Here is a 14,671-nt window from a genome sequence, read left to right as displayed (position 1 = left end):
GGTATTTTGCTCTTGAAAAGTCCTAAGTACCGTTATATAATTTCTCCCCAGAAAGGTAGCTATGGCACAGGTAATGCAACACACCAGAAAAAATGCACCTGGGGACATCAGAAAAGACTGCTTTGTACAAAAGCAACTCTTGACTTGTGTGACAATACGTTTCTCTGTTTGAGATAGTTTCTTACCCTGAGCACGCTGTCTCTACTTAAAAGAACCCACCCATTCTACTGAGAAATTAAAACCAACGCAATGCATGTACTTATCCACACCCACCCACCTACTATTTTAATTATTGATATTAGTTTTACTGCACTTACTTATACTTTTCTTCTGTAAATGTGTCCTTACTCTGAGCACCACACTCAGGCAGATGTTATCTGAGCAGTGACTACAGCTCCTGGTAAGCAAGCAATGTGCTGAATGCTGATGGAGAAGGCTAAGGTTAGCTCAGGAAAATAAGCAAGAATAGAATACGGGTAATATAAAACAATTTCACACTTGAAAATATATTAACAAGGCATGCTGCACCTGCAGCCATGAATTTCATTTGCATAGGAGAAAAACAATCTGTGCTGTAAATGTAATACGATGGGTAGGAGGGATGGAAGAAAGGAGAAAGAAAACACAGACTGCCTTATACGCAGTGACCCTTAGTAGTGGCTGGGATGTGGCCTTTGCAGTTCTGCCTTCTGTGTCTACTCTGCTCTTTGTAGTTCTCGCTGAGAGACCCGAAGCAGGTGGTATAGCTCAGAGAGAGATTTCAGAGTCCTTTGGTGCCCAGCAGCATCCACGTGCCCAGGCTCAGCACACTCCTGCACAGCTTTCTGCAGCTGCAGCTGCAGGGGGAGGGAAACCAATGGCCCTCGGAGACTTGGGGAAAACCAGCGACGGAATATTTTGTCACAAATTACCTGGGGGAAGGAAAAACAGCAGATTGTTGTCTTTCAGGAGATACAGCTAATGTACTGTAGAAAATGTCGGCTGGATCCAGAATGCCTCCAGCCATTCAGAGAGGAAGGTATAGAAAAGGAGCATCCACAAAGGGCGAGGAATCGCTCTTCTTCTCAGACTGCTCTTGCATTTCTGCATGACCAGTGGTGAGGGTGTAGAAGAAGCAAGCAAAAGGCCATCAAGGTATGATACCCCAGCCCCTCTGCTGTGCTGTAGCCTTCCACCAGCACAACCTGGGTGAGCTATTACACACCTCACCCTAGGACAAGAACCCTGTGGATTCCCCTTTCCACTACATCCACGTACTACATCTGCAATGTGGAGAATCACAGGCACTACTTACACCTGGGCAGCTCTGACTTTACCATTAGTGGAGACAATAATGCTAATCCCCTTCCCCTATTTCCTTCACTCTCCTATCTGAGGCATTGAGCTCCCAGCTACGCAAACCCACGGCAAATTAACACTAGTGAGTATAAAGATCTGTTTTGTGCCTCAAGATGGGATTTCTGAGCAGGACTGGAACTTAGGTGGCCACATTTAAAAACATGACTATACTCAACTCACAATCTCCTAGTACGTACCATACATTTTATAGTCAATGTGACTTTAAAAGAAATGGATTCATAAAGCAGCTGTCTACTCACTTGCAAGTTGTTATTGGCTCTCTGTGCTCCACATTTTCTGATTCTCAGATTGCACTTTGAAAAGCAATCAAAAAAATTACAGTCTTCATCTCCCGTGCAGTTCTGTTCAAGGATGTCCCTCATTTTGGGCTCAAAAAAGGCCATATCCACATCAATGGCCACCACCTGTGGATCAGAACAACCCATCAGATCCAGCACAGCAGAGCTTGTGAGACAAGGCTGAGCAAGCATTCCTTGCTGCTTGTTTTTGGAAATGCTGTGCTGAGAGCATCTGCCAGTGGGGAACTGGAATCACAGTGAATGGGCTTTATTTTGCTTAACTGGGCTATGCTAGTCTCGTAAGTACTACTTTTTAAGCAAAACCAGCCAAATGTTTATGACACCAGGAAAGAGAAAATGATTTGTGGCCAATATGCATCCCTGAGGTCAACTGTGTTGGGACTTCCAACTTGAAGATTAATTTACTTCTTGTTACAGCGTATGCAGATGGCACCTCAACATTTTAATTATATGGCAGTGCAAAATTATCCACAGGCCAGATGGTATCATTTCACAATCCACCATTCCAACTAAACCCTTGACTTTACCACCGTGGAGAAGAGCAGTGGGATGCACAGAATTACCTGCATCTGGAACAGCTCCTGCAAACCTGCCTTTGCCTTTAGTGGGTTTGAGCCTGTTCAGACGGAGAAAAGAGATCCCTGAGGTTGAAAGTTGGGGCTGGCTTTGCCCTGTCCTGTTTCTATGGTTTGACTCATGTATTGTCCATTGTTATTGTTCTGGTTGTCCAGAAATAGAGCCCAGCCAGCAGTTGGTCTCAGCAGAAAAAACAAGGACTGAAGGGATCAACCACTTTTCTCACCCTGACACAAGGTCTGCTAAACAGTGAATACACAGCACAGAGAGGTCTGCAGCGCTGCTGCCCATGCTAGGTTCAAGACCACTCTGGGAGCAAACGGCTGTAGTCTCAGTTTCTGCCAAGTGTCACTCTACCCACGAATACCTCCCTTAAAAAAATCACAGCAATAAGGAGGGAAAGAAAGGAAGCCAGTAATGGGATGGCAGCTGCTTGATGTGAGACAAGCTGTGGGTGACCACAGTGAGCACAGCCTGCCTTCAGTGCAATGGATGGGTGCAACAATCAGTGTAGGTTCAGAGCTGCACTTAACACTTGACAGTCAGGGGCAGAAATGCTCCTTCACAGCAGCGGACACACATCTTCATGGGGGGAAATGTCTGAGACATGGGCAAAGCAGAGTTACTTGGGCTAAAAGGGTAGTCTCATTTTTTAGGATTCAACCTCCCATGTAGCAGGGGAAGCTGAACTGTGTGGCTGAAGCTGGATCAACCACAGGAACAAAAGACGTTTGGATTGGTAGAAGGCCAAATAAACCTTTCACAGGCAAAAGAAAGAATGCAGTTTAATCTTCATTTTATTCTGCTCTTTTCTCCCTGTGGAAAAAGAGATGAGGCATGGTTTAAAAAATTATTTTTAAGCTTCTTGGAGAGCTTGATAATGGCATAGCCTAAGGAATTTTACATGTTTGGACAGGCAATTTCTTCTTTTCTTTTCTTCTTTACTTCCTTAAGCTCTCTGCAGTTTTGCTGTTCACTTCTTTGGAAGGTTTCTCCAGTCCTAGGGTTGCTGCATCAACTCCAGGTGGGGTTTCTGCCAGCACTGAGCACTTTTGACAACCTGATTGATCGCTCCTCTAGGAAAACCAGCCCTGGTTCCCAAAAGTGCTGCTGCCAAAGGGTTCAGTGTTTTCACTGAAGTTCATCTGTTACAAAAATGTGTGGGCATGCAGCCAGACCCTGCAAAGATAGATTTGGATGACATTCTACCTATAAACAGCTACATTTTGGTGGGGTTTGTTATGATTGTAATTGATGGTGAAACTACCTGAGGAAATGCAGGAAGGCCCCAACAGATTTAAAGTCATGTTTAAGGTGCTCTAATCTTTCTAATAGAGCACTATATTCACCCAGACCTCTTCCTAACTCTGTAGCTGCATAGCAGCTTAAAATTCTCCTGGATGATCTACCGGGCAGTGATCTCTCCTCTTCGTGCTACAATAAGGGCATGTAAAGGCTGGAATGAAGGCTGGAGGCTTATCCCCTCCATTTCAGAATAATCCTCAAAGAAAACTGTTGCATTCCAGGCACATTTCTTTGAGCATTAGCAGTCTCATTACTAGGATGAGGAATAGTGGTACAATTATGGGTGTTTATTATTATCCTATATAAGGCACAAGAAAGTGAAAAAATTTCTTGAGACAAACATAAGTGACAAAAAAGAGACTGCTTTGCTGTGTCCCTATTCTGGAACTGGTTGTCAAAATCATCTAGAGTTTCTGCTTCTCACTCTCCTTCCTTCTTCACTGATCAAGAGGTCTCTGTGTCCCATCCTGACTGTGTGTATTTCCTGTCTCCCAGTCCAGTGGGGTGATAATGGGTGATAACAACAACCTGTAAGTAATGTACAACCGGGAGAGCCATGTGTGAGCAGCAACTCACATTTTTCTTTAATTAGTTCTCCTAAAGTACTGAATTAGAACATTATCCTATACCATAAGGTGACTGCCATCTCTTTGGACCCAGAACTCAGAGGAAGATCCTGGAGAAGCAAGCCTTACCAAAAGGACTCATAAGGAAAGAGTCATCCAATAATTTTCTCTTTTCCTAAATGAAGCCTCTTTTCCTGTAAGTGGGCTATAAAACAGATACTCTGGTGTGTGCTCAGCCACATGCAGTCACAGTCCTGCTTAACTGAAAGAGATGGGCAGAGCCTGCCTTGAGAAATCCCTGCTGTACCCCACTCTGCCTGAGTACTGGTACGCTTGTAGTTTCTTGCTATAGCTCCTCACATTCCCCGTTCTGCTGCTGTATTGCACCTGAATAAACAATGGGTGGGAAGAGAAAGGTGAAAGAAAAGCACTCTAATTGCTCTTAATGGCTGTATGTTTAGGCAATGTTTGTCTAGTACTCTGAAGATGATGTTATATTAACACTCAGTGAGTACTGAAAATAGCATTCACTCAGAGTGCGGAAACTCCACTGATGTCACTGCAAATTGTGAGGCTAGTTCTAACACTTACTTACTGCACACTGCCCCCAATCTGTACACACAATTTCCACCAAAACCAGTGGAATTTCTGTCTGCAGTGTGAATGCAAGATACCTGCAGCAATGTGGTGCTGAGCTACATCACTACTTGGAAAACATGCATAGCTATTCAGGTCTGATTTACAGCTGAGAAGCCAAAGAGTAACGATGCCAAGGAGTTTCATGTCACTGTCCTTGGATCATTTCCATACCAGATAAGTTGAACACTAAGCACAAACGGGTGGGTTTGGATGGGGGAGTTCCCCTTGTGTCAGGACAGAGAATTCAGCCTTAGCTTTCAAATTCAGTTTCTCCTTTCAACACCACTCACTACCAGAAATAGTTGCTATGATTCAAATTACATTGTTATTTACAGCTTTTGAGATCTCCTTGCTTTCAGGAGGTATCCCTCACCACATCCAAGGGACCCTGTCAGTACTGGTGCCTTTGAGGAGGTGAAACAAACCAGAACTGAGCAAGCTGTTCTCAAAACAAGCAGCAGGATTTAATGCTTGGAAATGTGGCTGCACAAACTACAAAGGGGAGAAGCAGCAGAGAATCTCCCTCGTCGCTTGTAAATGCATTGGCTTTGCAAAAACTTGGCCAAAAGCTGTACGAGAAGTGTCATTTTTACACTTCTAATGTCATTTACACTGGAATTTGACCTCATACTGCTGCACCACCACCCCAGAGACCCAACTTACCGTGAGATCATGCCTGATAGCAAAGTTTTCTGGTTTGATGTCACACAGGTGAAGTGGGTGGGAGAAATCATTATCAAAATGCTGCACCATGTCCAGAAAGCTGAGTGCAATGTCAATGATGGCTCTCACTCTGCTTCTGCGGCCAGCAAAGGTGGAGCTGACCACATTTTCCAAGGGAAAAAGAGTTTTGTGCCAGGCATGTCCAGCTGTGAGATACTCCACAGCATAGAAGTGTCCACAGGAGCCAATAATTCGTAGCACGTGTTTGCTGAAGTCCTGCAGCAAACTGAAGTAGATATATTCTTCCTGCTGAAGCAAGGACCACATGCTGGCCACCTGCGCTTTCCAGTGTGGTCCCTTCTTCCTTGCCCACAGGGGCCCCATGGTATTGTTAGACAGTTCTAGCCCCAGGACGTTTTTTACCTCCAAGGCTACCATCAGCAGAAGCTCTGTTTCAGGAATATCCTCTGTTTCCACTTCTTCTAGCACGCTGAGATGCTGGTAGCTGGAGAAGATTTCCTTCTTGGATTTCAGGATGATGGGCTGGCCTCTCCAGTCAGCTTGGATGACCTTCTTACCTCTATCATAGTAAAGGCAGTGTTTATACACCAGATTCTGTGCCACACACAGGTCCTCACAGAGGTCACCAGTCAGGGCTCCACTGCTGTAGTCAAGACACTGGAGAGAAAGAGCAGCATGTTCATAGAAGGACCATATGCCCTTGGACCACACAGAAGAAAGGCCAGAAACAGTTCTAAGCTTGAGAGGCTTGCAGCTGTACTGCAAGAACACACTTACAACCACTGGTGTGCTCACCAGTGATTCAACGTTTTTTCAGAAGTCTATAGAGACCTTTTACTAGCAGGGGTTTTGCTTCAAAACAGGGATTCTTGGGATAGTAAAGGACAGTTCTTGACACGTATGAATGCAGTGAGACAACCTTTGAACACACTTGGCTGTACTATATGAGATGCTGGGCTGTAACATTTCACGGCACATGAGATAATTTCCAGTGTAATGCAGCACTTTTCTGAGAGGTTCAGGGCAACAAAACTTTGACATCCCCCCTTAAACTACAGGAAAATCCATGGGTAATTGGATTGCTGGGATCTCGCACAGCCCTGCATATTTTAGCCTTGCACTCAAGGTGCCCTGAATGGAGCTGTAAGAACCTTCCTCTGCACTACCACGAAGCACAGAGGTGGTAGTGAACCAAGAGCTTTCTGAATTTTTAAGTATGTAAATCCTGTAGAAAAAAAAATTACTTTTCAGTTCTTACATGTAATTATCAAAAGCGACATTTTAATATTAATTGCTTAAATACTTATTTTTATTTTAACTGGGAAAAAAAAAATCAGCTGGTGGAAACATAGGAACTGCTGCTTGATAGTTAAACGGTCACTGCAAATTCACACAAGAACTGCAAGGAACCCCTCAGCAGTCCTTCCCTTGACCCATAATTATTTCCATATCATCATTTGCAAACATGTTAGCAGTCAATACATTCCTATGGGCATTCAGAAGTGCAGCTGCAGGGACTGCTTTGGGCGAACCAGTAGAGGGGATGAACAGAGGTCCCTGGTGAAAGAAGAATAGACTGTGGTGGTGTAGAAAGCCAAACATCTGGGAGGCAATTCGACAGTGTCAGCCTTCCTCATTGCTTTCTAGCTTTTGAACGTGGACCACTTGCAATGGCTGCCTGAGTCCCACCGCGTTTGTGTGACTTGCTGTTATATATGCAAGAAACATGATGACAAAACACAAATGATGCATTTACTTAGGACAGTGTTTAAGATGTGCACCAGAGGAGTATGCACTGATGCCAGGCAGCATTCAGAGTCAAACCTTAAACAGGACACTGGGGAATGGGTGGAGGATTAAGTCCAAAATCCAAGAATGGTGATAAATTGACTAAAACTACTTACTGAGGGCAGTTCAGACAGACATAAAATGTATTTATACTCTGATGATCTCATGGGCCAAAAGAGAACATTCAATTCCAGCGAGGAGAGCCAGGTAAGCAGTCTTTACCGTGAATGCCTTGATCCTGAGTCCAGGGTGATATATATGTGTGAAACACATGCATCTGCATGCACATCCACATCAGGGTGGCCCAGCAGACTTACTGGGCTGTCCACAGAATTCAGAGTATGCATATGAATTGTCTTGCTTTTGAAAATCTATTCCTATGAATGTAACACAAATTTATGCTCCCCTTTTAAGGAGGAAATGTAGTTTTCCTGATAACAGTTTCCTATCTGGAGCTCTAAGTGCTTTTAGAAAAATTGCAAACTGAATAAATTTTGGGGGTTTTCTTTGGAGCGTAAGTACAACCACATTTAAAATCAGTGCTCTGCTACTGAGATCACAACCTAACTCTTCTTCTGCTACAGTAAGAGAATATAGGACTTAGCCCTGTAATTGAATCCACATGGGTGAACACTTGCTCCTGTGCACAATTTTACTGTGGCCCATCAAGTTCACTCTTAGATGGCCCACATGCATGGGCCCCTGGCACTTAGAAGAACACATGCCCAGAAGACCTGTAGTCAAACATGTGAACACACAGCTTATTTTCTCATGTTGCCATCACATCAATCTGGATGACATTAAAAAAACAAATAGTTGTGGAAAACAGTCTCACATTTCCCAGACATAGGGGATGAGTCATTTTTGAGCCTGGCTGCAGTTTAGGACTTGTCTGCTGTTCCACTTGAGCCCATAAGTCTTTGATTATTAACCTACTACCTAACAAACAAGCCTCTGAATTGGATTGTTCTTACACTGAATGTGTGCAGTGTTTTGCAAACTGGAAGCTGTGAAAGGAGACTTGATCAAAGATTTCCTGGTCCCGTAGTGGCGAAACACAGATCAGCCTTCCAGAAGTAACACTCTGCTGGTCACCAATACAAGCAAGAACTTCAAAAAGGCTTCCTCAAATAAGCAGGCAAGAACGTTGAACAATTTTCAAGGTGTCTCTCTGCATTCACAAAATGTAGTGAGTTGTGTCACTCGGTGGCTTTAAAAATCTCCTCACCCTTCTGTTCATTGTAATCTAGAAAAGACTGACTGCACCTTCACGTCCTCACTATCCCCACCATTATTCCAACTTCAGGTGTTTTATGTTTGCCATAAGCATAATACACTAAGTAAGCTTAGCTCCCTCCCATGGTGATCCTTATTCCTGCAGCCACTGGATGATTTCTGTGGTTTTATTCCCTCCCTGTTTCTTCTCTTCATTTTCCCACCCTCCAGCCTTAGAAGGACAGACACCAGAACTGAATGCTGTTGTCCAGTGCTGCAAAGACAGCCAACAGCTCTTTTCTGCTTCTCCTTTTTAGAGACATTGTGAGATTATATCAGCCTTTTTAGGCACAATCTGTGCTGGTAGTTCATGTTGAAGTAATTATTTGACCCCTATGTCCTTTCTAAAGTCATAGAATTTTACAAGACAGTCTTCCATTCTATTGGCATAGCTTGTACTCCTGTGTTCCCCAGTGTACTAGCTTGCATTTTATTGTATTAAAACATGTTTTGATAGACTGACAAAGTTTAGACAGGTGATTCAGATTACCCTGTCATGAAAACATGGTCTGTTTATTATTTACCAACCTTTGCACTAACTGCAAGCCTCACCATACAAGATTTCATATCATCACGATCACTGCTGATAAAAAGAATCAATTCCCCAAAGAACTCTTCCAGAAATGGTCCTCCACACTGTTATCCCTGTCTTAATGACTGCATTCTGAGTTCTGTCGATGAGGCAGTTTTAAATCTACCTAATGAGCACCCTTTGAATGTTCCTAAGTGCCAGATTTTTAAAACTAAAATATGAAAGTGATACTAAGCCAAAAGCTTTATAGGAAAGCAGCTATACTGCACAGAAATGCAAACACAAGCACGCTTTAGACTTAATAATCTCTTTCTGGTTTAATTTGGATAGATAATTTTGAATATCCTTAGTGCACTTACCAAGATAAGTTTAAAAAAAAAAAAAAAACACCAAAAAAAACCAAACAGATTTAAATTAGCATAAAAGTTTAAGTTAATGTAAACCCAGCTAAGGATTCATATAAATTAAAATAACTTACTGTACCCCCATCAGTCAGGCCTGAGACTGAGTCTTGTCTTGTCATCAAGTACTTCTCTTACGTAAATGCAATACTGAGCAAGGCTTTGGAAGGCATCAGAATTAACTTATTTCTCTGGAGAAAACAGAAATTGATTGCTGTGATTTAGTGTGCTCAATGTGAATGAAGATGAGACAGGTGTTAAGAAAGAGTAAGTAATATTCTGGAGAGTTAAAGTTCATCTCTGCAAAGTGCCCAGTGCTACTTTGGTCTTCCCAGTGTAGTGCACAGCTGCACAGATGTATATTTTGCTCAAAAGAAGGAAATAAACCTTCCAAAATACCACTTCCAGATGTATGCAATCATGCAGTTTTCACTCACTTGCTTAAAGTAGGTCATCCTATCTCCTACTGAAAATATGTCAGATGACAAGTAAAATAGTTTCTCTTGGAAGTCAAATTTTGCTTAATAAAAGGCATGAAACTCAAGCCATCAGATAATTTGTTTCACAGATCAGTTGCACTTTCTGCAACTGCAAAACTCATGCTGGGCTCAGAAGATATAAATCCTTATTTTGGGGCTGTTGAAGATCATTCCACTAAAAGGACTCCCTTTCAAACATCATATGGGAAAACTTGCTTGCAAACCTTAACCATGCTGTTGAAAACTCACCTATGTAAAGAGATGAGCACAGCAATCTCAGCTACTCTTCCTCTGGAAGAAGGGCCTGAAACTGATCTGTCACACAGTGACAGAGACAACTTACCAAGCTTGTGCCTAAACCTGATCCCTGCCAGGGCTTTTGAAGTCCTGCCTAACACTCTCCAAACTGAAAACCAGCAACAAGTCTCTGTGCATCTGTTTGCTGGAGAGTGTGATGGCAAGGGCCTGAACTGCCCTGAGCTTAATGGCTCTGTGCACCTCCATACCGCTGTGCCCTTCCCAGCCATGAAAGGAGCAGGCAAGATTCACTCCTTCAGCTGCAGTCCCGAGCTCAGCTGCTCTTCAAGACAGAGTAAAGAAACTGCATCTCTCTGCCATTAAAAACACGCTGCCAGGACCGCTGTCTATAGTTTCACTTCATTACACAGAATTTTAAGGAAGTGTACAATCAGTTTTTGCTTGTGGTAGTAATAGATTATATAGATTAGATTTAGATTTAGATTTAAGGAAGGAATTCTTCAATGTGAGGGTGGTAAGGCCGTAGCACAGGTTGCCCTGAGAAGCTGTGGATGCCCCATCACTGTCAGTGTCCCTGCTGATGGCAGGTGGATTGGAACTAGGTGATCTTAAGGTACTTTCCAACTCAAACCATTCTGTGATTCTATGATTAAACTTTCACCAGCATTCCTCTGTTCCCACCTAACCACTGGCACTACAAATATCTTAATTAAGAAACAAAATTAAACTCAGAAGTCAAACCCACGCTGCTCTTCTTTTCAAAGTGTTTCCTGCACAATTCTAAATCTGGTCTTTTTTCGGTTCTTTTTCTCTATTTTTTTTTTCGAGATTTTAATGAATACTTACAAACCCTTTCTTAAATTTTTAATACCTACATCTTAAATGCCAGCCCCTGCCAGATGCAAAGGAGGCGTAACATGCTGTGTGGCATTTCTGAGAGGTGACTTTTGTACAAACACCTTTGCGGATAAACAGACACAAAAACCCAATAAAAAAAAAAAACCCGGAGGCAGCTTCCTCCCCGCTTATGAGCGTGCGGGATGCCGAGCAGCCCTTTCCAAAGCGCTTGGGAAGCGCTCCCGCGCCGCACGCCAGGACCGCTCGGCGGCCCGCACCTGCCCTGGCCCCGGAAAGGCTACGAGGGAGGCAGCCGCAGAGCCGCTGCTCCCGCTGCTCCCGTCGGGTTCTGCGGTTCCCCGGGGAGGCCGGAGCCGGACAGGAGCGCCCCGTTGACCGCAGCCCTGACAGACTCCCCGTGCCTCAGCCTGTCGGGCCGGGCAGCCTCCGGAGATGCCCCGCGTCCCGCCGGGGCACGTACCAGCCTCGCCAGGATCCGGTGGCTCTTCTCGTCCGTGCAGCGCTCGGAGAAGACGCTCCTGTGGAGGAGGAAGAGCAGGGCGCTCACCACCACCCAGCAGGCAGCCCAGAAGAGCAGGAGCACCAGGGTGCATCGCCGCCAGATTTTGAGCCGCAGCCGCTTCAAGCCCGGGATGCCCCTCATTGTCGCGCACGGGCTGGGCTTGCGCGGCTGCTTCAGCCGCTGCGGCCCCGGGGGGGCTGCGCTCCCCTCCCCGCACGCCTGTCCCGCTCCTCGCTGGCGCCCATCTCCTGCCGCCCTCTCTGGCCCCGCTCCCGCGCCTCTCCCCGGGCCGGTGCTGCCCTGACGGAGTCCCGAGAGCCCCTTTTGAATTTAAGCCACGTAGTTCCGCCGGCTTTTGTCTGCTCTCCCCGTGCCAAGCGACCCCTGCAGCCTCCCGTCGGCTCCTGCCCGCTTCCCCCTCCCTTCCCTCCGAGTTTCTCACCCGAGAATAAAAGGGGGGCTGAAGGGTGACGGAGGCGGTTGTGGGAGCCCTGCCCGCCCCATCCAGGCGGCTGCTCGACCCTTGGAAACAGGCAGCCTGGAGACGGACGGTTCCTTCTGGTGAAAGCTTCGTCTCCCGTCAAATGGGGGGAGGGAGAAAAACAAGTTGTTTATTCTGGAGCAACTTCTCCAGTTTTATCCTCCCGCTGCCGAAATAGGAAGACAGAGGAGTGCTTCGGGTGTTCTTTCACTAATGCGTTCCCAAGGACGGGCAACTCCTTGGCCCTCCAGCAGCTCCCACAGCCTCCCCCGCCACCTTGGTCCCGGGGATGCAGGCTGGCTCCCGACCGGCACTCCAAGACCTGGCTCTCTCGGCAGTCCGGGGTGCGAAGCCAGCGGAGCAGCCCCTTCCCACACGTTCCCAAAGCAGGGCAGGGTATACAGGGTCCCAGGGCGCTGGGGGAGATAAACTGCCTCCTGGCTCTCTGGAAGAGAGAGTATCCATGTATGTCCCTCTCGGAAGAGGGGTCAGCTCCACACAACAGTCTCTAATACATTCGATTTGTTAACGTTTCTACAGAGTCAAAACCCAGATGTTTGTTCCTGTGTGGCAAATAGGATCCTGGCATCCTTTCCTCAGTCCATGTGTGGATGTTCACCACCTCTGTTTAGACCACCACACTCACTTTGTTTTCCCTTGACTACCACTTGGCGTCTCACCATCACATTTTTTTTCAATAGGAAAATTCAGATTTTAAAGTACAGTCGCATGCAGTAAGGGTGTCTGATTCAGGTTTACCGTCAGATACAAAGAAAAAGAACCAGATTAATCTTCTTCCCTGTGTACTGATGGTTACCTCAAGCTACTTGCAACTTCATAGCAGGAAGATGAATTGAAATTAATGAAAGCACTTGGAAGGTAAATTATTCACCCAGATGAGTAAGAACAGCAGAATCTAGTTCACAGTTGGAGAACTGCAGAATAACTCAGTAGACTTCTTACAGTGTGTAAGTTGTTCTGGTGCACATTATTTTAGTGAATTAATTTAGTATTCAAAAGGGAAAGCTCACTGTTGAAGAGCTGGGTTCAGGGATCTATGTTCTGTACCATCATGTCCAGCTTAATGAAAAATATCTCCCTATACACGTTGTTAAAAACAAAGATGTGTTTAGGGACGTGATCGACTTTGCCTCTCAAAACAGTGAGGGGAAAAGAATGGGTGCAGCAAACTTGCTGCTGTGTACACCTTCTGTATTGTCTGTGCAGTCTTCCTCTACATGGCAGAGCAAGGCTTGAAGTACAGCTTCCAAGTAGATGGCAGACTACGGCAGAGAAGAAAATGGAAAGATGAAAAGTACCGCTGAAAATTCTACAGCTTTCTAGAGCCTGGCAACAGGGAGGGGATGTGAGAAGAGCAAAACCACTTTCAACTCTCAAGAGTCTCAGAAGCAGAATCATTATCACTAGCCACATCTTCTGTCACTAGTGTGTTTTGCTCTCTTTCTCTGCAATCTCATTTCTTCATCTGCAGGGACTGTCTTTGGCCATCCTTTTAATATTTAATATTTATATTTTTAATATATTTCCTGGTCCTTTTACTGAGAGGAAGCTTCCTCTGAGGCACTGATGATACAGGTTGGGTTTGGGGAATGTAGCAAGCCAGAAAGACAGACTGGGCAACCAAGAACTGAAAATTTTTCATCCTGTTTCTCAGCCTGATACCAAATACTGTCAGAAGCTGTGTCTGACCAGTTTTGGATGATCAGTTGGAAATTCCTAGGGCATGGAGTGGGGAAGAGCAAGAGGGACAGCTGCTTAGCTTTCCATCTGTGAGGAGTACTAGCTAGGTTTGAACACAGCCAACCATCACTGGCTGCTGCCTAGGAGGTAAACCTGCAGATCTGCCATGCCTATGTCAGGAACCATCCTGAGATGGATGCAGGTGTGTCCCTCATGGAAAAAGGACAAAGCTGGTGAGGGGAAATCAAGCATCAGAATATCTTCCTATTGCTTAGTCCTAAGCTATCTAGGTACTAGTTTAGACACTACCAGAAGTGTATCTATTTTAGACTTTGTTTTTTTCAAATGTGAATCTTGACTTCTCTGTATGTCAGCATTCCCCAAAGGATATTATGTACGAGTATTTTGTGTCCGTGAAATCCTGTGTATGTATCATTTGTTTTAATGATAGTTCTGAAAACAAATATTAATTACTCCTTTCTTCGAGCTAGGAACAAAAGATAGAGACTTTGGGTCTGGTTAGGTGTTGTGGCTGAGCTGCTCTGATTGCTACTGAAAGGAACAAGCATGTTCCCTCCTCCTCCACCATCACCTCCCTGTTTTCTTTTTGGTCTTGCCTGCCTCGTCCAGTCCCTTCTCCCAGTGAAAGACATGTCTTGTTGCCCAGTGAGTCCTCTTGACTCACTGCCAGGCCAGAGACCTGTAAAGCTGTTCTTTGCTGAGATTATTTTCAGATGGGTTAGAAAGCCCCGAGGATGCCTCCAGGCACAGGAGTAGGGCTGCTGCAGGGCCAGGAGCTTGGGGATGCTGGAGGCAGATCTGTTCCGCTGGCTCAGCTGTGCTGGATGTCTGCACCTTAAGGATGCAATGCAGTCTTGCAGATAAGGTGATCTAAATGGAAATACTTGCTGAAAGGAACAGTCCTGTCACCATTTTCACCCCAGCTGTATGCTTCCGCTGCTTCCCTC

The 14,671-nt window shown here is 45.2% G+C and overlaps 1 protein-coding gene across 1 annotated transcript; it reads right to left on the bottom strand.

Moving 5' to 3' along the window:
- Positions 1 to 695: 695 nt before the first annotated feature.
- On the bottom strand, positions 696 to 11,662 carry DIPK1C (divergent protein kinase domain 1C; the record flags this gene model as incomplete). The annotated part of the gene is made up of 4 exons (XM_080611535.1): positions 696 to 911; positions 1,599 to 1,763; positions 5,408 to 6,085; positions 11,480 to 11,662. The coding sequence occupies 4 exons, from the start codon at positions 11,660 to 11,662 to the stop codon at positions 696 to 698; spliced, it is 1,242 nt and encodes a 413-aa protein (XP_080467661.1).
- Between the last annotated feature and the right edge of the window lie 3,009 nt (positions 11,663 to 14,671).

This window comes from Psittacula echo (genome assembly GCF_963264785.1).
Source record: "Psittacula echo genome assembly, chromosome: 2".
Lineage (NCBI taxonomy): Eukaryota > Metazoa > Chordata > Aves > Psittaciformes > Psittacidae > Psittacula > Psittacula echo.
This window is presented reverse-complemented; position numbering and strand designations above follow the sequence as displayed.